The 27,433-nt window shown below is 42.2% G+C and overlaps 3 protein-coding genes across 3 annotated transcripts in view; 2 read left to right on the forward strand and 1 right to left on the reverse strand.

The window, feature by feature from the left end:
* The window catches only part of LOC117965704 (E3 ubiquitin/ISG15 ligase TRIM25-like), a 300,687-nt gene that overhangs the window by 213,117 nt on the left and 60,137 nt on the right, over nucleotides 1–27,433 (reverse strand). The gene's annotated exons all lie outside the window — the stretch shown is intronic.
* LOC117433057 (GTPase IMAP family member 8-like) overlaps nucleotides 1–27,433 on the forward strand; it is a 267,258-nt gene that overhangs the window by 6,059 nt on the left and 233,766 nt on the right. The gene's annotated exons all lie outside the window — the stretch shown is intronic.
* Nucleotides 1,927–5,121, forward strand: LOC131723050 (tripartite motif-containing protein 16-like). The gene is made up of 2 exons (XM_059016375.1): nucleotides 1,927–2,066; nucleotides 4,197–5,121. Exons 1-2 carry the CDS (start codon nucleotides 1,967–1,969, stop codon nucleotides 4,727–4,729), a joined length of 633 nt encoding a protein of 210 aa, XP_058872358.1. The 5' UTR covers nucleotides 1,927–1,966; the 3' UTR covers nucleotides 4,730–5,121.

A 27,433-nucleotide genomic window follows, 5' to 3' on the forward strand; every position in this document is an offset into this window, starting at 1 on the left:
GGAACAGAGCTGAGTTTTTAAAATGTAAGTCTGTTTTCACTGACACATTTGATTGAAAGATGTGTCACTCCATTGTGAGAAGAGCTAACACTACAGAACAGCGAGGGGTGGAGCTTGAGGGCAGCAATTATTATTATTTATTAGTAATTGTGAAGCCATTAATCTACACTCCTCTCCAACAAGTGTCGCTTAAGATGAATACATGCAGAATGACTGGGGGAGGGGCATTTGTTGCTTGTTTTTCCCACTCAGACCTTTCTCTCCCTAAATATCTTGGTGTCCCTGTATAGATAATTATCCCATCTTTTAATACATGTACAATGCATGTGAAACCAGTTGTGGGGTAAAATGAACAGCTATCCCTCCCAGTCATCCTGTGCTGGTAGTAAATGTATATTGCAGTATCACTGCACTTGTGGGATGGATTGCTCATTAAAATATTAGACAGATATTTGAAGAGTGGATGATATTCTATTGAAGATATTTAGTAAGCAAGGGGTCTGAGTGGGTAAAATGGCAACACATACCCTGTAGGAACATTAAGTGAACTGTAATTGTATGTAGAGCTGCATTTGATGGGTTCCAATTGAAGAAGTATTTCAAAGCCCGTTGGTGTGGGTCCGGGTGATTTTTCGGGTGTCCGGTTTCTCCATGTTCGCGGTGACTCCCTCATGGAAATGCAGCTCTGCCCTCAGATGGGATGCGGAGCGGCTGTTGCCGAGGTGGTTCCGATGTTGGAAACGCGGGTTTCTCTTGGATTGATCAGGGAGGGCTGGACGGGTTTCTTTATCAAGCGCTCCCGAGAGGATTGTGGGATGTGTTGCTATTTGACACTTTGACGGGAGCTCGCGCTGGGGGGACGCACTCTGCTGCTGGGATTAATGAGCACATGTTTCCGGTGTCACGTGACCGTGGATGAGCCCAATTGGAAAAAGCTGCTCTCCTGTTAATATAACGTTATAACTACATTAATAACATACGCGTACATTCACCATTCTTAATTCTAGCTAAGGATGGTTCATTTACACCTTCATTAAATTCAATTTAGAGGCAAGTTTGAAATCCCGTTCTGTCTCACAGCGTCCGGTTAATCTGGAGCCACATGGTAACCCTACGTACAGACACCTTACAGTACGCTGCTAAAGAATAATAATCACACGAAGCTGAATAATGTATAAAGAGATATTAAAAAAAATCATGTCTATATATGTTCGTTGCTGTGAGGGTAGATTCACATCCCAGCACTTTGGTATCTCTGGGTTTGAAACGGTGCTCCATAAGTGTAACACCAATTATTATTATTATTATTATTATTATTATTATTATTATTATTATTATTATTATTATTATTATTATTATTATTTAGTTTTATTTATCAGAAATATAAAAACATATTATTATTTATATTATTTGTGTGTGTGTGTGTCAGTGCGTGTTAACATTATTTTTAAACTATAATAACGTCCCACTGCGGCTCACAGTGATGAAGTTTTACGATTGCTTCAGCTCACATTAAACAGTTTCCCCCGGCTATGTGACTGACATATAATCTGACCAATGAAAACACAGAAAGGGTTGAAACGGTTGTATTATTGGCTGTTCGCACCAAAACACCAAAATAACATCTGATAACTGGTGGAGCAGGGAGGAGGGAGCATGGAGGATGGAGGAAGGAGGTGGGAGGAGGGAACAGGGAGGATGGAGTAGAGAGCAAGGAGGAGGAAGCAGGAATGATGGAGGAGGGAGCAGGAGCGGACAGAGCAGGGAGGATGGAGGAGGGAGCTGGCAGGGGGGAGCAGGGACGAGGGAGGAGGGAGCAGGCAGGGGGAGGATGGAGGAGGAAGGAGGGAGCAGGCAGGGGGAAGGATGGAGGAGAGAGCAGGCAGGGGGAGCAGGGAGCTGGGAACGGACTGATGATAAAGGGAGGAGGGAGGGATTTTAGGATGGGGCAGACAATGACTGTTGTATGTTTCAATCCTATTTCTCTTTTTTCTGCCCAGTGAATGAAGTTGCAGTTTACAGTCTGCAGGCTCCAGAGCTAAGGAACAGAGCTGAGTTTTTAAAATGTAAGTCTGTTTTCACTGAAACATTTGATTGAAAGATGTGACACTCCATTGTGAGAAGAGCTAACACTACAGAACAGGGAGGGGTGGAGCTTGAGGGCAGCAATTATTATTATTTATTAGTAATTGTGAAGCCATTAATCTACACTCCTCTCCAACAAGTATTGGTTCAGATGAATACATGCAGAATGACTGGGGGGGCATTTGTTGCCTGTTTTTCCACTCAGACCTTTCTCTCCCTAAATATCTTGGTATCCCTGAATAGATAATCATCCCATCTTTTAATACATGTTCAATGCATGTGAAACCAGCTGTGGGGTAAAATGAACAGCTATCCCTCCCAGTCATCCTGTGCTGGTAGTAAATGTATATTTCAGTATCGCTGCACTTGTGGGATGGATTGCTCATTAAAATATTAGACAGATATTTGAAGAGTGGACGATATTCTATTGAAGATATTTAGTAAGCAAGGGGTCTGAGTGGGTAAAATGGCAACACATACCCTGTAGGAACATTAAGTGAACTGTAATTGTATGCAGAGTTGCATTTGACTAGTACCAATTGAAGAAGTTTGATAAGATTGAGGAATTATAATGAACAAAACAATTATTATTATTATTATTATTATTATTTATTTCTTAGCAGACGCCCTTATCCAGGGCGACTTACAATCGTAAGCAAAAACATTTCAAGCGTTACAATACAAGTAATACAATAAGAGCAAGAAATACAATAACTTTTGTTCAAGTAAAGTACAAGTTTGACAAACCACAATTCAATAATACAGCAGGTAATAGTGATAGTTACATCAGGATATGATTAAATAGTGATAGTTACATCAGGATGTGATTAAATACAAAGTACTACAGGTTAAAAACTTGGCAGATTACGGTATTCTGAAGTACAGGATTAAATGCAGTAAAATAGGGGCTGATAAGAGCAAAATAAAGCACATTTACATGAAGGGTGATAGTGTCCCAGGATACAAACAGATGAGTTCTACAGGTGCTCTTTGAAGAGGTGAGTCTTAAGCAATCAAACAGCAAGATGGCTTAAAGGGTACATAAGGTCCTTTGTATCTTATTGTGTTACGTGTTCCCTTGTGTTGCTAAAACTGTTTACGTAAGGTGTGTGTATTATTATTATTATTATTTTAGTACATATACATTTTGACCACTTTTTTAAACTTTTTAAATTGCATTCCCTGCCTCAAGATGGCTTCCCGTGGACCGGCATGGACCTCTCAGAACTACATTTCCCATCATCCTCCTGCTCACTGGTAATTCCATCTCAATTACACATTTGAGCAGGAGGATGATGGGAAATGTAGTTCTGAGATCTTACGTAAACAGTTGTAGCAACACATGGGAACAGGTAACACAATAAAATAAAAAGGTCCTTATGAACTCTTTAATAAAAAGCAGCAGTTTATAAAAGAGAGAGAACTTATCCAAAGTCAGAAATAAATCTAAAGTAAGAATTATAGATCAAATCTATTGATTATCAACCTTAATTATCACAGTCTAGATATACTTGTCTATAAAATAGCATGGAGGACGGAGGAGACAGGATGGAACATGGAGCAGGGAGGAAGGAGCAGGGAGGATGAATTAGAGTAGAAGCAGCAGGGAGGAAGGAGCAGTAGGGAGCATACAGGAGGGAGCAGGGAGGAGGGAGCATAGAGGTGGAGGGAACAGGGAAGAGGGAGGAGGGAGCATACAGGAGGGATGAGGGAGCAGGGAGGAAGCATACAGCAGGGAGGAGGGAGCATACAGGACAGAGGAGGGAGTATACAGAGAAGTGGGAGCAGAGAGGAGGGAACATACAGGAGGGAGGTGGGAGCATAGAGGGAGCAGGAAGGAGGGAGGAGAGAAGAGGGAGCATGGAGGAGGGAACAAAGAGGAGGGACCATAGAGCAGGGACCATAGAGGGAGGAGGAAGCAGGGAGAAGAGATCAGGGTGGAGAGATTAGGGAGGAGGGAGCATAGAGGAGGGAGATGAGGGAGCAGGGACAGATGAAGCAGGGGGGAGGGAGTGATTTGAGGATGCAGCAGACAATGACTGTTGATTTTCTCAGTGATTTGATTTTTCTAACTGTCTCTCTCCTCTACCCGTCCTCTTCTCTTCAATCAGATTCCTGTCAGCTCACACTGGACCCCAACGCAGCGTATAGAGAGCTCTGTCTGTCTGAAGGGAACAGAAAGGTGACATGGAGGAGAGAGACCCGGAGATATCCCGATCACACAGAGAGATTTGAGAGCTGGCCCCAAGTGCTTTGCAGAGAGGGTTTGTCTAGGACTCGCTATTACTGGGAGATTGAGTGCAGTGGGGGAGGGGCTTATATAGGAGTCACATATAAAGGAATCAGCAGGAAAGGATGGGATCATTCCTGTCTCCTTGGATACAATGACAAGTCATGGAGTTTGGACTGCTCTGGTTCCAGTTACACTGCCTTGCACAATAACAATCACACTGCAATAACTGCCCCCCGCTCCCCCAGAATAGGAGTGTATCTGGACTTTAATGCCAACACTCTGTCCTTTTATGGCGTCTCTGACACAATGACCCTCCTGCACAGATTCCAAACCACATTCACTGAGCCGCTCTATCCTGGGTTTTGGCTTCGTTATTATGATTCCCATGTAACAATCTGCCAGCTGAATTAGACTGTTTTGTGTTGTAAGAAACCCTTTGTATTAAACTCCCTGTCTGTCCTCTCCACTCCTCGGGTGAAGGGAATGTTCAGTCTGACACAGCTTTGGATGAAAGTTAGGGGGTAAAACTGTGCCACCTGCAGAACGAAACAAGGTGAATTACTTGTTTTAGCAACGAATGTATTTCATACGAAATAACTGTATTTAATTTATTTTTTAAGAATTGTTATGTTTAATATATATTTTAAAAAATGGCATCCAATAGTCAGTGCTGTAACAGTTTTTAAAAAAGTGAACTTAAGTTTGCTTTATTGTATGTGTGTTTTTGTTCTTTTATTTCCATAAAATGTTTGTTCTGTTTATTTTTTCAGATTGTGATTTAATAAAAAAATTAATTTGATTAACTGTGACTTTTTCTTATTTATTAATACTCATTAACACTGTTTGTCATTAAAAAGTCTTTGCCGCAGAATTTGACAAGGTCTTTGCAGATAAACGTGCTTTTCTCTGCAGATTTTAGGAGATTTGACTGCAGTTTTCCATGAGGACCTACCCAAAACAATGTGTTTATACTGCCATCTAGTGGCTGAAAATAAAACCCAGGCTTTCTGTGTTGATATGATGCTGGATTCAAAATGTGCTTCTCTTTTCGGAAGCGCCAAAATTATGTCATGCAGAACGCGACTGCCAGCCTCGTCCTTTCTCATGAATATTAAGTAAGCCCCCGTACTGAATATTAAAAGGGGAATGAAATAGGCGTACTTAAAATGAACGTGTTTATTTATAATATGTATCTTAAGTTAACTTTGAAGAAGTTGAATGGATGTATTAGTAATCGACTTGATGTCATCATAGTCTGTTATATTATTGCAATAACTGGATATTTTACTGGAAACTTTGAATAAAACTAATTATAAACTAATAGCAGCTGCACCGGGAGTGAATCTTGTGCAGGGTGCAGCGGTGCACCCACACCAGAGAGAAAAAAGGAAAATTACATTACATTGTGTGTTTCGATTTATAACTGAAATGATGCAACATCCGATCTAAGGCTGCTGAGAGTATCTGTGCTCCTGAAGGGTGAGTGGGCGGTGTCTTTATAAAATAAACTCATCATACCCTTAAGCTTAAGCTATTGGCCTGCTGCGGGACCATCTCGCTTCTCTATTGAATTTCACAGACATCTATCAAACAGTCACACTCAACCCTTGAAGACTCAGGATTTTTAGACTGTGCTGTATTACACTTTCCTGTGCTCTTACTACAAGGAGCTTATGTAAGTGTTAGTTTACCATGGTTTGTTCTTTATCAGGCTTTACCAGACTTCTCTGTGCTTTACAATGCTTCCCTATGCTTTACCAGACCTCTCTGTGCTTTACAATGCTTTAATGTGCTTTAAGATATCTCTCTGTGCTTTACAATGCATCCCTATGCTTTACCAGACCTCTCTGATTTACAATGCTTCCCTATGCTTTACCAGACCTCTCTGTGCTTTACAATGCTTGCGTATGCTTTACCACAACTCTCTGTGCTTTACAATGCTTTAATGTGCTTTAAGATATCTCTCTGTGCTTTACAATGCATCCCTATGCTTTACCAGACCTCTCTGTGCTTTACAATGCTTCCCTATGCTTTAACAGACCTCTCTGTGCTTCACCATGCATCACTATGCTTTAGATTTCACTGTGCTGTATTACACTTTGCTGTTCTTTTACTCTGGGACAACCTTTCTCTTAGGGGGGTGAGGTAGGGAGGGAGCAGTTCAGTCTCTATGCCTCAAGCCTGCCCTGGACTGGAGGGAGCACCCTTTCTCTCAGGGGGTGAGGGAGGGAGCAGTTCAGTCTCCATGCCTCTAGCCTGCCCTGGGCTGGAGGGAGCACCCTTTCTCTTAGGGGGTGAGGGAGGGATTGGTTCAGTCTCCATGCCTCAAGCCTTTCCCTGGACTGGAGGGAGCACCCTTTCTCTTAGGGGGGTGGGGGAGGGAGCAGTTTAGTCTCCATGCCTCTAGCCTGCCCTGGGCTGGAGGGAGCACCCTTTCTGTTAGGGGGTGAGGGAGAGCGTGATTCAGTCTCCATGCCTCAAGCCTTTCTCTGGACTGGAGGGAGCGCCCTTTCTCTTAGGGGGTGAGGGAGGGAGCAGTTCAGTCTCCATGCCTCAAGCCTGCCCTGGACTGGAGGGAGCACCCTTTCTCTCAGGCCGTGAGGGAGGGAGCAGTTCAGTCTCTTTTGTAAATGTGCACGAATGTCCAGTAAGATCAAACCCTCACTTCACTTGACTACGACGTGATAGGTTTTACAGGAACTTGGTTGTCTGAGAGTGATGGAGACGAATATAATATTAGTGGGTACACATTATATAGGAAAGACAGGCAGGACAGAAGAGGCAGAGGGGTAGCGCTATACATAAGAAATAGTCTTGAAGCCCAGGTGTTAAATCTGAACAAAGAAAACAACGCTGAATCAATATGGGTCAGAATAATGGACAAAAATTCAAAGGGCATAATAATAGGAGCATGCTATAGACTGCCAAATTCAGACGCTGAGCAAAATAATCTTTTATACAATGACATTAGAAATGCGTGTAGAAAAGGAAAAGCCATACTAATGGGGATTTCAACTTCCCCCGTATAAAATGGGAGAACCTGGTGGGGAGCACGATGGACGAAATTGAAATGGTGGAAATGACAAATGACTGCTTCCTAACGCAATTTGTCAAGGCACCGACTAGAGGGGAGGCCTGCCTTGATTTAGTCTTTTCAAATAACGAAGACAGAATAACTAAAACAGAGGTCAGAGAGCCATTTGCAAACTCAGACCACAAAATGGTCTCATTTGAAGTGTTTTTAAAACCCCCAAAGTAATGACTAAAGCTAAGGTTTACAATTTTAGAAAAGCAAACTATGAAGGTATGAAACAGAGACTAACAGAAGTAGATTGGAGTAAAATAGAGAAAACATCCACAGAAAAGGGATGGCTGTTTTTTAAAAAATGTAGTACTAGAGGCTCAAAACAATTACATCCCAAAAGTAGACAAATCTAAATTTTAAAAAAAAATGGCCAAAATGGTTTAATAGATCAATTTAAAAAAAATATTCAGCGGAAAAAAGGCACATTTCAGAGCGTTAAAAAGGGACCAAAAACACAGTACACAGAAAGAGTACTTGGAACTGCAAACACAAGTCAAAAAGGAAGTTAGAAAGGCCAAGAGAGAGATAGAAATCAATATTGCTAAGGGGGCTAAAACCAATTCCAAAATGTTTTTCCAATATTATAACAGCAAGAGAACATTCAAAGAGGACGTTAAATGACTAAGAGACACAAATGGCAAAATAATATACTGTGAAGAATAGTCAGGGTATAGGAAGAGGAGGTAGTACCAGGGACGTGGGGAAACTGGTATTTCTCCCTTATATAAAAGAAAACCAAAACAAAACTTCAGTTCCCAAAAGCCAGAGCGCAGTAGGAGATCAGGTGACCTGGTAGCAGGGGAAATTGATGATAAAAAGTTCCCCCGGAGTGTACAAGTGTGGGTGTAGGAGCGTGTAGGAAGGACACAACTGGTTGCATAAGACTTCTGAAAAGTAGAATAGAATAAGGTATTACAGGCAAGTACAACCGTTTTATTGATTTGTGAGAGCTACGTTTTGGTTAAAAGAGATAACGTGTTAAAGAATCGTGGGTGACGTGAAAAGGATTACGAGGAGCAATAGAAAACACCGTGAATACTACATCCTGGATAGCCGCACCCGAGAGGTAAACGACATTTAAGCTACTCTCTGTTTGGCTGAAGTGAAAAGAAAGTTTGCACCGCTGAAAACCTGCTTACTCGAGTGAACTGGATCAGGGCTATCCTAACATTGACTGCTGTGAGTGTATCGGTACAGCCGAGTAGAATTACAAGCTGCACTGTCCGCCTGGGGAAAGTGTGATTTAAAATATCCTGTGGTCTTAAAAACCAAAAATATGGGACAGGGTTATAAATTACTGGTGATAATACCAAGCAGGAGAAGACGCGCTGTGTATTTACAGAGGAAGGTAATACCCGGGACTCTGAATATTTGTATAACCCTGTGCGTATGTCTCGCCAGGGCTTTACATAGAGAGCGAGTGCTGTGTGAAACAGATACCTGAAAATAACCATGTTAAGGACTGTTTTATTATTTCTCTTGAACAAACACACATAAGCTAGTGTTTAAAGACTGGGTTATTATTTCTGGAACAAAAAACACACAGAAGCTGTTTAAGGACTGTTTTATTATTTGGTTTGGAACAAACACATAGAAACGAAAGTGTTATTTGGTTTTGAAGAAACCCACGGAAGCCAACACTTTGTAGTTTGTTGAGTAATTTGTGAACACACCAGGCTGTCTGTTAAAAAGCACCGCTCCAGGGATAGAGTGTACCACAGGCGGTCCCTCCTTCAGCAAGGGGAAAATTAAAGAACCTGGAGAAGCAGACAAAGGATTACAAATTGATAATTCATTGAGGGTTGCCAAAACGTGGACTGTCTATACTTACCTGTGAGGCTGCAACTGTGACCGGTGTCCACCAGAGGGCAACTGGGAATACCTACCTGTTTTACTGCACTGTTCTGGGGAACAGTGCCACCTGCTGGCCCCATTTGAGTTTCACCAAAGTATAATGAAGAAATATACCAGAGTCTACTGCCCTCAGTAGTCCGAACACGAAGTGACTGTTTTTATCTGTTAGAAGGTTAGTTTCTGCAAGGCTAGATGGGGAAAAGAATTCAGTTAGTGCCCAGAAGGCAGGTTTTCTTTTGTTTATTTTCGTTTTTCATTATTCATGTTTAAATATAAATAAACTTACCAGTTTATTATATTGATTTCGTCCTCTCCGAATGTCAATTTGGCTTCCACACCAAACAAATAGACATAAACCAAACAGGAAAATATAGCGGACACCAACACACTTGTCCGTGCGCTCGTGAATGCGACGGCAGCACAACAAGACAGCACTCGGAAGATGCAAGAGTTGCAAAAGGCAGATATCCTAGTACAACAGGAAACCAACCGTCAGTACGAAACGTTGCTCCAAGAAGCCAGAGAGGAGCGACTGGCTATTATGAGGAGCCTGGAGCGCGGAAACGTAAAAACCCCTACCCACAGCAATATCCGGTCCACCCAGGTCCTGAATAAAATGACAGGGGCGGATGACATCGAAGCTTTTCTGATCACGTTTGAGAGGACTGCCAGCCGAGAAGAATGGACCAGGGACAAGTGGGCAGGGATACTCGCTCCCTTCTTGACAGGAGACGCGCAAAAAGCCTACCATGATCTACCACTGAGCGACGCGAAGGATTATGACAAGGCTTAGATCCTGGCCAGAGCCGGGGTGACTACAGCAGTGCAAGCTCAAAAATATCATGTGTGGCCTTTGAGGAAGTGGATCAGCCAGAATGACCCCTCCAATATAGACGACTTTGTGTCGTTAGTCGAGCGTCAACTTGCCGCAGATGATTTGGCTCGAGCTCCTCCGAGCAACCCTGGTCGTTGGAGACCCAAGACCTCAGCAGAATTGAATAAGGGACCAATTCCAGAAAGAGGGGTTGAAGAGCGGGCTAGACCCATGAAGGGACAATTTATAAACCAGGAACCCCTTTCTAAAGAAACGGCCCAAATGGGGCTACCTGAGAGCTTGGTCATGGTATTCCCTTTCGCTGATCACGACTTACCAGACGTAGAGATTGTGTTTCCCATTGGATTTAAGGAGTGCAGGTAACCCGTCTGCTTGCTCTCTGTGGCAAGCTGGTGTCTGTGTGGGAAAGGGAGCGCGCCTGAGGCTCGAGATTAATATGCGCGGTTCTTTCGGGGCCGTGCTTACTTTTTCCATAGAGGGGGCGTTTCATCTTGCTTACCCCTATTATTTAATATTGGTAAATTGAATAAAGGTAAGATTGAGTTTATATTCAAATTAATGTGAAGCATTCTTATTTAATAATAATAATAATAATAATAATAATAATAATAATAATAATAATAATAATCTGGAATCTTGTGTTTAATTATTATGGGTATCGGCACACCCTCACAGTACCCCATACCTAATCACACCCATATTTGTAATATTTGCGTAATAAATTCTGACATCTCTCTCATACATGGCAAGACTCATAGCAGCCTGTAATATTGTTTTATTTTTTTCTTAGAAGAAAAATAATTTGTGTTAACAAATTAAAAAATTAGGGTGTTTCAGATGTGGGTAGATATAGCTTTATTATTATTATTCCATTCAGAAATATTTTATTTTACAGGGTAAAAAAATCTAATTTACATAATTCTGGACGGTATCAGAAACAATCGTGCTGTATGTTAATATATTGTGGTGTTTCTCAGGAGGCTGAACACTGAGACACGCTTTCTTCTTGTTCAAATCCTTCCCTTTATTCTTGACGCTCGCTCAGCACGCACCAGAGTCCACAGCTCCGTCGGCTTCTAAGGATTCAACACTTTATTCACCAACAACAGAACAGAACCTTATCCGCCCCTTATTCAAATCAGGGAACCAGAGCTCAGCACACCCCATTGGCCCTCAACCGCACACTAGGACCAATGGGCACAGACAGATAACAACCAATCGTAACAGACCAGGGAAGACAAACAGGCAGGCGAGTTACATTACACACGGGAATACACACACAAGATATACACAAAACAGCGTTGGAATACAGCGGGGAGGGAATAAACACACAGCAGGTAAACACAGACAGACAGCGGGAATGACAGCACACACACACAATGCACAGATCCATACAATACATACAATCTCTACACACCAACATTGCTATATTAAGAAACGGCAGATCTGAGCAGCCAAACGTTCAACATATTAACTGAACAACAGCTCGTGAATTCAGCTACATTGAATTGTATTAACAGATAACAATACGTTGTAAAATAATGCTTCGTGTTCGCAAGCCTCTTCATTTACTGAAAAAGTTAAGCTCCTCTAGTTTATAAACACATTTTTGTTGATTTAAAAAAATACTCTTGCTTTGGTTAGAATCTAAAATACTCTTTGTTAGATTCATATAATCACAGATTTATGTTCAAACCAAATCGGTTGTGGCAGCTAATGTAATTTGAATCCATTAAGACAATAAATCGCAAACTTGAGTAAGGAATGGCGTATTTATTACACAGGATAACCATTAGCATCGTGAATACGTTAGTTAACATGGATTTGGCTTTATAAATATATGTGTAGCCGGGCGCTTCTTTGTGTTTGTTTGTCGTCTTCATTATTTTCATTTTTAGATCGCCCCCTTTTCTTTTGTCTCTTTCCCCGCGTCAATCAAATTATGAATCTCCTTACCTGGATCCTTTAAAAGGCTGGTTTTACAGACAAAAATATACAAACAACACAGCGGCGCTGACCCTGAGCAGCGCGACCTGGCAATTCAAACTGGAGGAGTTCGAATCTCAACGGCGGAAGCGGCGCTGCCTGAATATGTAATGATAAGAATCTTTATTTTTATATAGCGCCTTTCATAGTGGACCCCCATCACACAGCGCTTTACATGATACGAGACTAGGGTGTGTGAACTATACATCAGCTGCAGAGTCACTTACAATTACATCTCACCTGAAAGACGGAGCACAAGGAGGTGAGGTGACTTGCTCAGGGTCACACAGTGAGTGAGCTGGGATTTGAACCGGGGACCTCCTGGTTACAAGTCAGTTTTTTTTTTTATTTAACCAACTGACCATAAAGCCTCCTAATATTAGCTTGGAGTTAAAGATTATAAATAATAAAAAAGAGATATTAATAAATATAGTTGTAAATAATATACTTTCATATAAATATATGATACAAGTCTTGTTTATACCGGGTGATTGTGTGAAAAGTTTACATTTTAAAGGTATATAAAAATTGTCAATTTTGTAATTGATTTTGAAAGTTGAAATATGAGTACTGTATTCAGGTTTGAATTTTGTATTTTGGTAAATTGAGATGAGGTTGATTTCTTTTTAGTTCAGTCGATTATATTCAGGTTTGGATTTTGTTTTTGGTAAAATGTGTCGAAGTTTATTTCTTATTAGCCCAGCTTTTTATTCAGAAATATATTTTTTTCGTTTCCTGTCGGATGTTAGTAAGGATTGTGATCGGGGCTGCCCCGGTGATATTAGGGTCTGTTGGCATATTCGCGTTGTCTTGGGTCACTCGTGTCAGGCTGAGTTTCTATTAAAGAGTGACTCTACAAAGCGCATTCATTTTTAAGGCTGCCCGACACGAAGCGGAATTGGTTCACAAACAGCCAGCAGACACGGCCCCGGGAACACGCTGTTAAACTGAGATATTCTGTCTCGCTGCGCTGGAGTTCTTAGTTTGGGGCTTTTCTCTTGAACCCTAATTTTGTTGAGGTTAGCTGTGAATCTAAAGGGTCAGGCTCATACATTTACCTATTAGGGGTCCGTCAGTCAGGATATAACATCTCAAACTCTTTGATTTTAGTATTTCATTTATTACATAGAGCCCTGTGTGTTCAGTGTTGCTGTATAATTAGGGTTTCTGTTTTTCAGGTTTTATTAATTGTATTTTTCGGTGCTTATTTTGTAGCTATTTTCGACTTTTATGTAAATCGTTTTTTTTGGGGCTTTCGTTTTTGATATACTGTATGAAATTAGTGTTTTCAGTTACTTTCCAAAATGCTTGAGCGTTTGTGTGTGTGTGTGTGTGTGTGTGTGTGTGTGTGTGTCAAAATATGTATAGTAACTCGACAATACTTGCACACTTAAGTTGTCCCTTCTTTGTTTTGCTGTCTTCCACAGTGAAACCCCTCTGGTCACGGCACATTCTTCTGGGATTTTTGTATATTTCCTCCACAATTCTGTTTTAAATCCTCTGTATCTTAACTGTAATACAGCTTGAAATCCCGCTAACAAGCCTCCGTCCTGATTGTAATCAGTGTTGCCAGGTTGGGCTGGTTCCCGCCCAATTGAGCTGTTATTTTATTATTTGTGCGGGTAAAAATTCCATTGTGCGGGTGATGATATTTTGGGCTAGTTTTGAGTCTTTGGGCGGGTAATTTGTATTTTCTGTCAGAGGTCCATGAAAAAAAAAGTACATTTAAAATAAAGTAAGATTGAATGAGCTGAAGGTAAAATGACGTCACTAAAACACTTCCTTTTCATAACCACTTTAACCCACCTTAACACAAGCATGGACTCATGATTGACAGCAGCAGAAGAGCATCACGTCACATGTTCCCTTGTGGCTCAGCGATTGTTCACCAAGTTCACCACGGTGGGGACGGCTTTGAAAAATGTACTTGTGTGAGACTGCCAGCACGATTACTATCAACGTGTGCTGGTGAATGATCAATACAGTCTGTTTAGTTTGATTTCATTTGGCCCAATGAAAGCCCTTTAGCTTGTTCGTGTAAAATGTACACCACGAACGTTGTTTGGCGGGAGGACAGAGGTTCTAATTAGAAACAGTCAGCGGACGGCGCTGCTTGTACAAAATATTTTTTTAAAAAAAACATGGCATCCAAACGGAAAAATTCTTGACACATTTTAAAATACATAAATAAAATAAATTGTATTCAAATTATCAGAATAATGCAGCCGAAAGATGTAGCCCAAGGAATACCAACCATGTAAACACAACTGAAATATGAGCGTGATAGTCACCGGGAGGTGAAGCAGTCTGGTTTCAAACACACCACCGTCCCGAAGGAACATTTTCACACACGGCAAGCCACAAATACGCAGCTTCAAAAAAAATCACAGATACGTTTTATTTTCTTTTTTCGTTGTTTGCTATCTCTTTAAAAATGTGTTGAAATATATTTTGGAAATAGGAACAGAGTGGATTCGAAAGAACAATTTCATAAAAAATAAACACATTTATTATTTTTTAAACGAAGTGTTTGTCTCACTACGAGTTTCAATGTCAGAATCGATGCAATATTACTGTCGCTAGTCCCAGGTGAACAGTAGTGGCTGTACAATCCTGCTAATATTATTAATCACATCAGTACAAGCTTACGTAACTCGAGCTGCGGTTGGTCAGGGAGGCATTAATATTAACACACACTAATAGCACTGTCCTGCAGTGGAAAGAAAACCGCGTCACAGTCAAAATAATGTAAAGGATTATGCAGTACATGAATATCTCTGCGAACCTATTCAGAATTTAGGAAATCTGTACTGACGTTTTTTCACGTGGGACTAAGTTTGGGATTTATTAAATGGGAATCAGAGTTAAAGTGCACTTTACATATAGGCCGATATAGGTCTGAGATTTAAATATTTATGTGTTTTCAAATAAAGCACGTGTCTTGTTGCCTTGTGAAGCAGTATGTGTAACTTGTATACAGTATTATTTAGTGGCTTCAGTTTTTCCAGTGTGGATAAAGTTGTTTTAGTCACAGCGAGTAACTAAATGAAAGTCTCAGAGGGAACGTAGCCCCCCCGGGAACTGCTGGTCAGTTTTGATTCCAGCATGTACAGCACCTAGCGGATCCTGCTGGATAATTGGAGACACAGTGAGATGTATATAGTTCAGTTTTCTGTTTTTGGAGTGCTGGTTATGCTGTGCTAAGACCAGTGCAGTATTGCTGGTGTGACTCTTTGGCCACAAAGCGGAATGTATAAAGTTCATGTTTGTGTAATTCTGGGTATGCAGAGGTGCAAGACCAGTGCAGTCGGTAACTGTAAGCATTTGATTTCTCTTTCTTTGTTAATTAGTATTGCTGTTATAATACTCATGTATTAGGGTGTGTATGTGGCAACACTGAAGGGCTTCCGCATACTTGTGAACATGGAGTCTTCAAAATAAGGGAGCTTTTGTAAACTGCTATTTTCTAAGACTTTTTTTTTTTTAATGAAGCACCTGCCCGCCGAGACAGAGCGGGGCAGCGCCACGGAGCACACAAAAAGAACAGCCTGACTACGCCACCGAGGGAATTCCACCCTCAGAATTAAAACAAACGCTAGTTTAAAACACGTCTCCTAAGTATTTTATTTTATAGGGCGTGGAACTGGGAAAGAAATCAGAAAGAGCACAAACTACAACGATTAAAAATCATTCCAGGGTTTATTTGGAGGAAACACCGACTCAGATCATAGATATGCACATTAACAAGCAATTACTACCAACGACAGTATATAACCATGCAGGACGTGACGGAGTGTTAAAAGAAACAAACTTAAACAGCAACAAATTAACTGTGCAAAAAAAATGCTAATAAATACTAATCACAATAATAAAAAACAAATCAAATACACCAATCCTCTTTAAATAACGCATATACAAACCAATAAAAACAAACGTGCAAAGTGCAACACATTACTATTATAATTAACTATTCCATTTATTTAAAACACACAAAACAAGTAGGTTATCGTTGACAATGCAGATCATTCATCAAATAATGATGCTGCGAACTGGAGTCTAATCATTACAGAAAATTAATAAAAACAGTCATAAAACAACCAGGGGGATATCTGAAAGAACGGAAGCTTAAAACACAAACTACTCTGGGGAACGGCAGCCTGTCAGGGCATTATCACGCGTGTGGTGCTCCAAGAGTAGCCGGCCACGTGATGGAAACAAACGTGCTGCTTTGAAACAGTAAGTTCTAAACTAGTCAGTCCCTTTAAGGATTTAACGACAACCAACGAAGGTTGTAGTTGACTAGATCATAAGCAAATTGGCTTACTCATGTCTCTTACTTCAGTACTACTGCCGCTACTCGCACACCACACACACACAATCATTTTAAACACCGCCATTGCACAACCATACTGCAGCCGTCAAGACACCCTCCCGTTCCCTTACATCCTGCTTCCTATTCCGCTCCACCTTGTCTGTAAAACCAGCCTTTTAAATGATCCAGGTAAAGGGAATCATCCTCTGATTGGCGCGGGGAAAGAAACGAAGGATAAGGGGGCGTTCTAAAAATGAAAGTAGCCGAATTAAAACGATAAAACAAAACACAAAGTAGCGACCTGCTACAATAATAATAATAATAATAATAATAATAATAATAATAATAATAATAATAATAATAATTTTCTGATTAATGAGACAAAAACACAAATTGCGGTGAACGCAATGCTGAACCATTCTGAAACACAAGGTGATGCGCTGCTTTATGAGACACAAACCTTGTTAGCGACGACTGTTAGCTAGCTACCAGCAAGACGAATAAAACATAACTGTACTCTCTAACACAAGTCTGTACTATCTGGAACAATGACATGAGGAAATGGGATTAAAAATATATATCTTTTTTTCGCTTTTATCGTGCCCGTCTTTTCCAGTACATGTATTACACTCACTCACACTCATTTAATTTGAAATAGCTTTGGACTTGAATTGAAGTTTGAATTTCCATCGACTGGGATATTTAATCGTTTGTTTCTACATCGCTATACTCGGTGCTTACTTTGTGCCGGGGCTCAGCCCCGGAATCTCTGGGCGTGCAGAGTCATATTCCCGGGACCTCCAGTTAAAAATCTAATTAAATGCTTTCTTTTTAAATTCTCAACACAGTTGTATCAAGTCTGCAAGCGCTTGCGTGCGCGCTAAAGAGACAGTCCGCTGCCACGTTTTTAGCCGACTTTAAATTACTTTTACGATTTCATCTTGAGCGCCTTTAAGTAATATGACACTGGCTGCGCTATTGTCTTTTATAAACTCAAATAAGCTTACTTGATTTGAAACACGTCATGAACGATACAAGCAACTTCTTACACTACTTGGTTTGATTAAATGAATAGTACACAACAAAATATGAAAGCGGAACATTAATTTCAACAAAGAACAACGACAACCTTTTAATGAAAAAATATATTGTAGCCCACTTCAATAGGAACATTAGCTTGCTATATTATATTAAACCAAAAAAATAATAACGATCTGGTTCTCTCTTGAATTTTCAATTAATATAATTTAATTACTAGAGAATCAAAAAAACTAAGATCACAGCTACCTAGCCTCAGTTTAATTGATGTTTTTTGTAATCTCCCAGCGGCTTCTGTTGCAAACACATCACTGATAATAGTGCAGACCGCGGGGCAAACCAGTGCTCGTGTGGGGGTGGATTTTTTTTTTAATCTATGTCATCCTTCTGGAGTCCTCGGATTGTCTTTTAATGTGTTTGTTTTTTTAAACCATTTAAATGCAAAACCATAACAAAACGTGTATACATGCTTTTTTGTATTTATTATCTGTCCTGCGGTTGCCTTTGCTTAATTTCTCTGCATCACTCCTGCTTTGTATATGATGTGGAACACGTGATTGTAAACATCTAACACTAGCACGTGCAATACTCGTGTTATGATTTTGAATGCGCGCTTCTTCAGGACGGTATTATTGTCATTGCTTGCGCCCCGGCTCCTCTTTCTTTACACATTAAGCACTGGCTATATATATACTGTAGCTGGACCTGGCAACGAGGCGTGCAATTTTATAGAGGGGTCACCGAGGAAGACGCGGGGAATGTCATGGGACTGTATGATACACTTTCATTACATATCGTGCCCGTCTTTAACACTGCATTTATTAAATCAGGACACTCATTCAATCTGAAATAACTTCGGAGCAGTGTTAGAGCTATAGACTATAGCATAGATACACGGGAATTGTAAGTCCTATTCTGAAATGATGTTGAAGATGATGTGGCAGGTCCACGGATGACATCCTTCCACGTCCCTCAGTTTGTGGTGGTTGAGCAGCGCTGGCTGTTCCAGCCTGTAGAGCGGCTCTTACAGCAGCAGCAGCTGCGCGCTCGATGATTGCATGTGAGATACTGGAATCCGCCAGGATGTCTTTCTGAACATGAATGGATGCTGTTCTGCTGTGAGTATATCGGGGTGCTCTGTGCTCCCCTCGTTAATGATCGCGTTGCTATAGGTTTTGTGAATGGAGGCTGTTCTGCTGTGAGTGTATCGGGGTGCTCTGTGCTCCCCTCGTTAATGATCGCGTTGCTATAGGTTTTGTGAATGGAGGCTGTTCTGCTGTGAGTGTATCGGGGTGCTCTGTGCTCCCCTCGTTAATGATCGCGTTGCTATAGGTTTTGTGAATGGAGGCTGTTCTGCTGTGAGTATATCGGGGTGCTCTGTGCTCCCCTCGTTAATGATCGCGTTGCTATAGGTTCTGTGAATGGAGGCTGTTCTGCTGTGAGTATATCGGGGTGCTCTGTGCTCCCCTCGTTAATGATCGCGTTGCTATAGGTTTTGTGAATGGAGGCTGTTCTGCTGTGAGTGTATCGGGGTGCTCTGTGCTCCCCTCGTTAATGATCGCGTTGCTATAGGTTTTGTGAATGGAGGCTGTTCTGCTGTGAGTATATCGGGGTGCTCTGTGCTCCCCTCGTTAATGATCGCGTTGCTATAGGTTTTGTGAATGGAGGCTGTTCTGCTGTGAGTGTATCGGGGTGCTCTGTGCTCCCCTCGTTAATGATCGCGTTGCTATAGGTTTTGTGAATGGAGGCTGTTCTGCTGTGAGTGTATCGGGGTGCTCTGTGCTCCCCTCGTTAATGATCGCGTTGCTATAGGTTTTGTGAATGGAGGCTGTTCTGCTGTGAGTATATCGGGGTGCTCTGTGCTCCCCTCGTTAATGATCGCGTTGCTATAGGTTCTGTGAATGGAGGCTGTTCTGCTGTGAGTATATCGGGGTGCTCTGTGCTCCCCTCGTTAATGATCGCGTTGCTATAGGTTTTGTGAATGGAGGCTGTTCTGCTGTGAGTGTATCGGGGTGCTCTGTGCTCCCCTCGTTAATGATCGCGTTGCTATAGGTTTTGTGAATGGAGGCTGTTCTGCTGTGAGTATATCGGGGTGCTCTGTGCTCCCCTCGTTAATGATCGCGTTGCTATAGGTTTTGTGAATGGAGGCTGTTCTGCTGTGAGTATATCGGGGTGCTCTGTGCTCCCCTTGTTAATGATCGCGTTGCTATAGGTTCTGTGAATGGAGGCTGTTCTGTTGTGAGTATATCGGGGTGCTCTGTGCTCCCCTCGTTAATGATCGCGTTGCTATAGGTTTTGTGAATGGAGGCTGTTCTGCTGTGAGTATATCGGGGTGCTCTGTGCTCCCCTCGTTAATGATCGCGTTGCTATAGGTTCTGTGAATGGAGGCTGTTCTGCTGTGAGTATATCAGGGTGCTCTGTGCTCCCCTCGTTAATGATCGCGTTGCTATAGGTTTTGTGAATGGAGGCTGTTCTGCTGTGAGTATATCGGGGTGCTCTGTGCTCCTCTCGTTAATGATTTCAGTTGTGTTGCACAGTCGAAACACAGCTAACTGCGGAGCGAGTGATTTAGGAGATACAGACACGGAGATGACTCCAAGGAGGAGGAAACAAAGATATCGCCACAGCTTCATGGGAACCTCAGCATTTCCCTGGTTCATTATTAATAGCGGGCTGTCAAGACTTGTCAGCGGGTCGAGCGAGGTGAGATAGACACACACACGATTATTTAAAGTCGTTCGTGACTCGCATGACTCTGAACAGGTCTGTGTTTTTCTCTCGTCATGAACCAGCTGCTGCCCAACCCAAGGAACTGCTTTGAAGACATTTACTTCCTGTGTCATGTGACCCGCAGCTCGCTTCAGCTACAGTGAAGAGGAACGCTTGTGCGAGTCGATTTTATACTTCGTATTGTTGAGGATAGTGGTTAATAAAACTCAATAATAATAATAATAATAATAATAATAATAATAATAATAATAATAATAATAATAATAATAATAGAGTTGAAAGTCAGCCGGTACGTCCCGGAACTGCGAACCGGCAAAACATCTTGTCAAGGTACTTCAATATTTCAGCTTATCACAATGATAGGCTACATCATTTTTTCTTTGTATTTTCCTTTTCGCTTCTTCTTCTTCGTTGTTCGGTTATTATTGATGTTTAAGCAAAATAACTCAACGTCACGCAGGTTCCGGTCATGTGACTTATGATGTCAGATCATGCTGACTGCCAAAGGGGCTTCCGCATACTTGTGAACATGGAGTCTTCAAAATAAGAGAGCTTTTGTAAACTGATATTTTCTAAAGACACAAGAATACAACTATTCCACAATAATTTGATAAAACTATTGTGTTAAATACATAAGAACATAAGAAAATTTACAAACAAGAGGAGGCCCCATTCAGCCCATCTTGCTCGTTTGGTTGTTAGTAGCTTATTGATCCCAGAATCTCATCAAGCAGCTTCTTGAAGGATCCCAGGGTGTCCGCTTCAACAACATTACTGGGGAGTTGGTTCCAGACCCTCACAATTCTCTGTGTAAAAAAGTGCCTCCTATTTTCTGTTCTGAATGCCCCTTTATCTAATCTCCATTTGCGACCCCTGGTCCTTGTTTCTTTAATGCACAATACTGTTATTTTGGTACTGCGTCAGTGACTAGGAGAAAAAGAATGTCTTATTTAGTTTTTCACGGCAAATCGGGTAACCCTAACGACATGAACAGTGCGAGAAACTCAAGCTCGAATATAAATTTAGTCAGACACCAAAATCCAAGCAGAACAACTGGACAAAACATACAAAAAGATCATAGTTTTTGTTTTTCCTATTAGGTGCTATTGTAACTGTTAGTATTAACCTGTATATTTAAAGTTCAAAATTAATAATTCAAAATGAAACGTAATCTTAATTGATACAAAATTGTTTAAAATACAATGCTCCCATGGCACTCAATTAGCAACACAGACGTTTCCAAAAACAAACCCAGCATTTGAGTAACTGTGATAACAAGAAGCGGTCAGGATGATTTCAAACAGCATGAAAAGATAAGGGCCGGTCTAAAGAAAGAGAAAGAAAAATGACATTTGAAGCACTGTACTCTTTAACAACGGACTTGTTTCAATTGTGTTGCAGAGGAGAAACACAGCTAACTGAGGAACGAGTGATTCAGTAGAGAGAGGCATGGACCCGACTCCAAGGAGAAGAAGGAGTAAAGAGAATGACCCTCCTGATATGTCACAAGAGCCTGCCAGGTACTGAAAGTCTTTTCTTATTAGTTCACGGTGCGGCGGCATGCAGAATAATACCTTTACTAAGAAGCTGTTCAGGAATCCAAATCACTGAGCTGAGTCTCTGAGCTGGTTAGAGTCCAGAGCTCTCTGTGCTTTACAATGCTTCCCTATGCTTTACCAGACCTCTCTTTGCTTTACAATGCTTCCCTATGCTTTATCAGACCTCTCTGTGCTTTACAATGCTTCCCTATGCTTTACCAGACCTCCCTGTGCTTTACAATGCTTCCCTATGCTTTACCACACCTCTCTGTGCTTTACAATGCTTCCCTATGCTTTACCAGACCTCTCTGTGCTTTACAGTGCTTCCCTATGCTTTACCAGACCTATCTGTGCTTCACAGTGCTTCCCTATGTTTTACCAGACCTCTCTGTGCTTTACAATGCTTCCCTATGCTTTACCACACCTCTCTGTGCTTTACAATGCTTCCTTATGCCTTACCAGACCTCTCTGTGCTTTACAATACTTCCCTATGCTTTACCAAACCCCTCTGTGCTTTACAATGCTTCCCTATGCTTTGCCATACCTCTCTGTGCTTTACAATGCTTCCCTATGCTTTACCAGACCTCTTTCTGTCTCCTTCCCCCTATTTCTCGCTCTCATTTCACTCTCTCTCATTCCCCCTCTTCCTCTCTCATTCTCCTCTATCTTTTTTTCTCATTCTCATTTGAAAAACCGTGTTAATGAGTATTAATAAAAAAGAAAGTCACAGTTAAAAAAAATAAACAGAATATACATTTTATGGAAATCAAAGAACAAAAACACACACACAATAAAGCAAACAAGTTCTCTTTTTAAAAAAACTGTTACAGCACTGACTATTGGATGCCATTTTTAAATATATTATATATAAAACATAACAATTCTTAAATTAAATACAGTTATTTCGTATGAAATCCATTCGTTACTAAAAAGAAATAATTCCCCTCGTTTTGCTCAGCAGGTGGCGCTGTTTCTCCCCCTAACTTTCATCCAAAGTTGTGTCAGATTGAACATTCCCTTCACCCGTGGAGTGGAGAGGATAGACAGGGGAGTTCAATACAAAGGGTTTCTTACAACACAAAACAGTCTAGTTCAGCTGGCAGATTGTTAAAGAGGAATCAGAATAAATATAAAACCCAGGATAGAGCGGCTCAGTGAATGTGGTTTGGAATCTGTGCAGGAGGGTCATTGTGTCAGAGATGCCATAAAAGGACAGCGTGCCGGCATTAAAGTCCAGATACACTCCTATTCTGGGGGAGCGGGGGGCAGTTATTGCAGTTTCATTGTTATTGTGCCAGGCAGAGTAACTGGAACCAGAGCAGAACAAACTCCAGGAATTGTCATTGCATCCAAGGCCACAGGTACCATCCCATCCTTTCCTGCTAATTCCTTTATATGCGACTCCTATAGCAGCCCCTCCCCCACTCCACTCAATCTCCCAGTAACAGCGAGTCCCAGACAAACCCTCTCTGCAAAGCACTTGGAGATAGCTATCAAATCTCTCTGGGTGATGAGGATATCTCTGGGTCTCTCCCCCCCGTGTCACCTTTCTGTTCCCTTCAGACAGACAGAGCTCTCTATTCGCTGTGTTGGGGTCCAGTGTGAGCTGACAGGAATCTGATTGAAGAGAAGAGAACGGGTTGAGGAGAGACGGTTAGAAAAGTCACATCGCTGAGAAAATCAACAGTCATTGTCTGCTGCATCCTCAAATCACTCCCTCCTCCCTGCTTCACCAGTCCCTGCACCCTACTCTATACTCCCTCCTCCCTCTTCTTTGCTCCCTCATCCCTCCTCTCCTTCTCCATGCTCTCTCCGCCTCCTCTATGCTCCCTCCTCCCTGATCTATCCTCCCTGCTTCCTCCTCCCTCTATAGTCCCTGCTCTATGGTCCCTCCTCTTTGCTCCCTCTTGTCCTTCCTTTTTCCTCCTCCCTCTATACTCCCTCCTTCCTGCTCACCCCTCCATACTCTCTCCTGTATGCTTCCTCCTCCCTGCTCCCTCCTGTATGATCCCTGCTGTATGCTCCCCTCTCCTTTCTGTATGCTCCCTCCTCTCTCTTCCCTGTTCCCTCCACCTCTATGCTCCCTGCTCCCACCTGTATGCTCCCTACTGCTCCCTCATTTCTGCTGCCTCCTCCCTCCTCTGTGCTCCCTCCTCTGTCCTGTTGCTCCCTCCTCCCTGCTCTCTCCGATATGCTCCCTCCTCCCTCCGATATGCTCCCTCCTCCCTGCTCCCTCCTCCATCTATGCTAAATCCTCCCTGCTCCCTCCTCCATGCTCCCTCCTCCCTCCTGTATGATCCCTCCTCACTCCTCCATGGTCCTTCCTTCCTCCTCCCTGTTCCCTTTTTTATGCTCCCTCCTCTCTCCTGCATGGACCCTGCTGCATCCTCTCTCCTCCCTTTTACCTGCTCCATTCTCTATGCTTCCTCCTTTATGCTTCCTCCTCTCTCCTCCCTGCTTCCTCCTCTCTCCTCCCTGCTACCTCCTCCCTCCTCTATGCCCCCTCCTTCATGCTCCCTCCTCCATGCTCCCTCCTCCCTACTTTTTTATAGACAAGTATATTTAGACTGTGATGTTTAAGGCTGATAATCAATAGATTTGATCTATAATTCTTACTTGAGATTTATTTCTCACTTTGGATAAGTTCTCTCTTTTTATATTTCTGTCTTCAATAAACTGCTGCTGCTATTAATTAACCCTTTGCGGTTCACTGTCGGACTGGGTCCGACATTGCAATTATTCCTCACAGGTCCTTTGTCGGACTGGGTCCGACATCATTATAGCAACACAATAAACGGGTGTTTAGTCGTTTTTTCTCCGGAAAAAGCCGAGAAAACCATTCAATTGCCGAGTGGGAGCGACAGGAGCCGAGACAAGTCAGGAAAAAAGGCGTATCTCATGAATAGTCATACAGGTATCAGATAACGGGGCGGTCATAGTAAACAAGCTGGCTGAGTGCGTCAGCGCACAGAGACTATCATGGACATTTGCAGAGCTTTTTTCAGATGTTATAGTAATAAAATAATGACTTGGATAGCATTATTGAGGAGTTTGGTGATAAAACGAGTGATCTGGAGATGATCGATCGGTATGTACGACTATTATTATTATTATTATTATTTATTTCTTACATAGGTGAACGCTATAGCAAACGAAAGGGTGGGGCGGGGCTGGAGATGCCTAGTGAGTGCTTTGTTGATATGCAGGGCCATTTAAACCCGTTTGACTGTGAAAAAAAATACTTTTAAACAGCGCGTATAAAATTAACTGCGCGTGTGAAAATTAATTAGACCTGGCGTGCCTGACGCGCGATTAATAAATGGACCGCAAAGGGTTAAACCCTCTTGCTGTTTGATTGTTTTGTTCATTATAATTCCTCGATCTTATCAAACTTCTTCAATTGGAACTAATCAAATGCAACTCTGCATACAATTACAGTTCACTTAATGTTCCTACAGGGTATGTGTTGCCATTTTACCAACTCAGACCCCTTGCTTACTAAATATCTTCAATAGAATATCGTCCACTCTTCAAATATCTGTCTAATATTTTAATGAGCAATCCATCCTACAAGTGCAGTGATACTGCAATATACATTTACTACCAGCACAGGATGACTGGGAGGGATAGCTGTTCATTTTACCCCACAACTGGTTTCACATGCATTGTACACGTATTAAAAGATGGGATGATTATCTATTCAGGGATACCAAGATATTTAGGGAGAGAAAGGTCTGAGTGGAAAAACAGGCAACAAATGCCCCTCCCCCAGTCATTCTGCATGTATTGTTCTGAACCAATACTTGTTGGAGAGGAGTGTAGATTAATGGCTTCACAATTACTAATAAATAATGATAATTGCTGCCCTCAAGCTCCACCCCTCCCTGTTCTGTAGTGTTAGCTCTTCTCACAATGGAGTGACAAGTCTTTCAATCAAATGTTTCAGTGCAAACAGACTTACATTTTAAAAACACAGCTCTGTTCCTTGGCTCTGGAGCCTGCAGACTGTAAACTGCAACTTCATTCACTGGGCAGAAAAAAAGAGAGAAAAATAGAATTGAAAAATACAACAGTCATTGTCTGCGCTGTCCTCAAATCACTCCCTCCTCCCTGCTTCATCAGTCCCTGTTCCCTGCAACCTCCTCCATCCTACCTGTTCCCTACTCCCTGCTCCCTCCTCCATTCTCCCTGTTCCATCCTCCATCCTCCCTGCTCCCTCCTCCCTCCTCCATCCTCCCCCTCCCTGCCCCCTCCCCCCTCCTCTCCCCTCCCTGCTCCCTCCTCCATTCTCCCTGTTCCATCCTCCATCCTCCCTGCTCCCTACTCCCTCCTCCATCCTCCCCCTCCCTGCCCCCTCCACCCTCCTCTCCCCTCCCTGCTCCCTCCTCCATCCTCCCTGTTCCCTCCTCCCTGCTCCCCCTGCCTGCTCCATCCTCCATCCTCCCTGCTCACCTCTGCCTGCTCCCTCCTACATCCTTCCTCCTCCCCCTCCCTGCTCCCTCCTCCATCCTCCCTGCTCCCTCCTCCCCCCTCCCTCCTACATCCTCCCTGCTCCCTCCTCCCTCCTCGTCTGCTCCCTCCTACATCCTCCCTGCTCCCTCCTCCCTGTTCCCTCTTCCCTGCTATCTCTTCCCTGTTCCCTGCTCCTCCAGCTATCAGACGTTATTTTTGGTGTTTTGGTGCGATCAGCCAATAATACAACCGTTTCCTCCCTTTCTGCGTTTTCATTGGTCAGATTATATGTCAGTCACACAGCCTGAGGAAACTGCTGAATGTGAGCTGAAGCAATCATGAAACTTCATCAATGAGAGCCGCAGTGGAACATTATTATTGTTTAAACAACAATGTTTATACACACACACATATAATAATAATAATAATAATAATAATAATAATAATAATAATAATTGGTGTTACACTTATGGAGCGCCGTTTCAAACCCAGAGATACCAAAGCGCTGGGATGTGAATCTGCCCTCACAGCAACGAACATATATAGACATGTTTTATTTTTAATATCTCTTTATACATTATTCATCTAAGTGTGATTATTATTCTTTAGCAGCGTACTGTAAGGTGTCTGTATGCGTATGTTATTAATGTAGTTATAACGTTATATTAACCAGCAACACATCCCACAATCCTCTCGGGAGCGCTTGATAAAGAAACCCGTCCAGCCCTCCCTGATCAATCCAAGAGAAACCCGCGTTTCCAACATCGGAACCACCTCGGCAACAGCCGCTCCGCATCCCATCTGAGGACAGAGCTGCATTTCCATGAGGGAGTCACCGCGAACATGGAGAAACCAGACACCCGAAAAATCACCCGGACCCACACCAACGGGCTTTGAAATACACTCTGATTCGGACTGAAGGGAATCCACTTCACACAAAAAGGGTTCACAGAAATGTGAGCAAACACAACCACCCTCAGAACAAACCCGTGAACACAGAAATGGAAAAATAGAAATGTGAAAGCGCGTCATTTTAACACGCTCCCTAACAATTGCCATGGAAACCCTGACGACAAAAAAAAAACAAAAACAGAAATGGGACTCTGCACAGAAGAAGAATTCAGCTCCACAACACCTGAAAAACTCCAGGAAACGTTAGCTTATTATCAGAAGAGTTTCTTTTTTATATTTATTTATTATTATTATTAAGGGGTTGATACCCATTTCGTGCTTGAAAGGGAACGTGCTGTTTTTAAGTTACAAGTTCAAAGTGTTATCTTCGGGT

The sequence above is a fragment of the Acipenser ruthenus genome, chromosome 52 (genome assembly GCF_902713425.1).
Source record: "Acipenser ruthenus chromosome 52, fAciRut3.2 maternal haplotype, whole genome shotgun sequence".
In the NCBI taxonomy this organism is placed as follows: Eukaryota; Metazoa; Chordata; class Actinopteri; order Acipenseriformes; family Acipenseridae; genus Acipenser; species Acipenser ruthenus.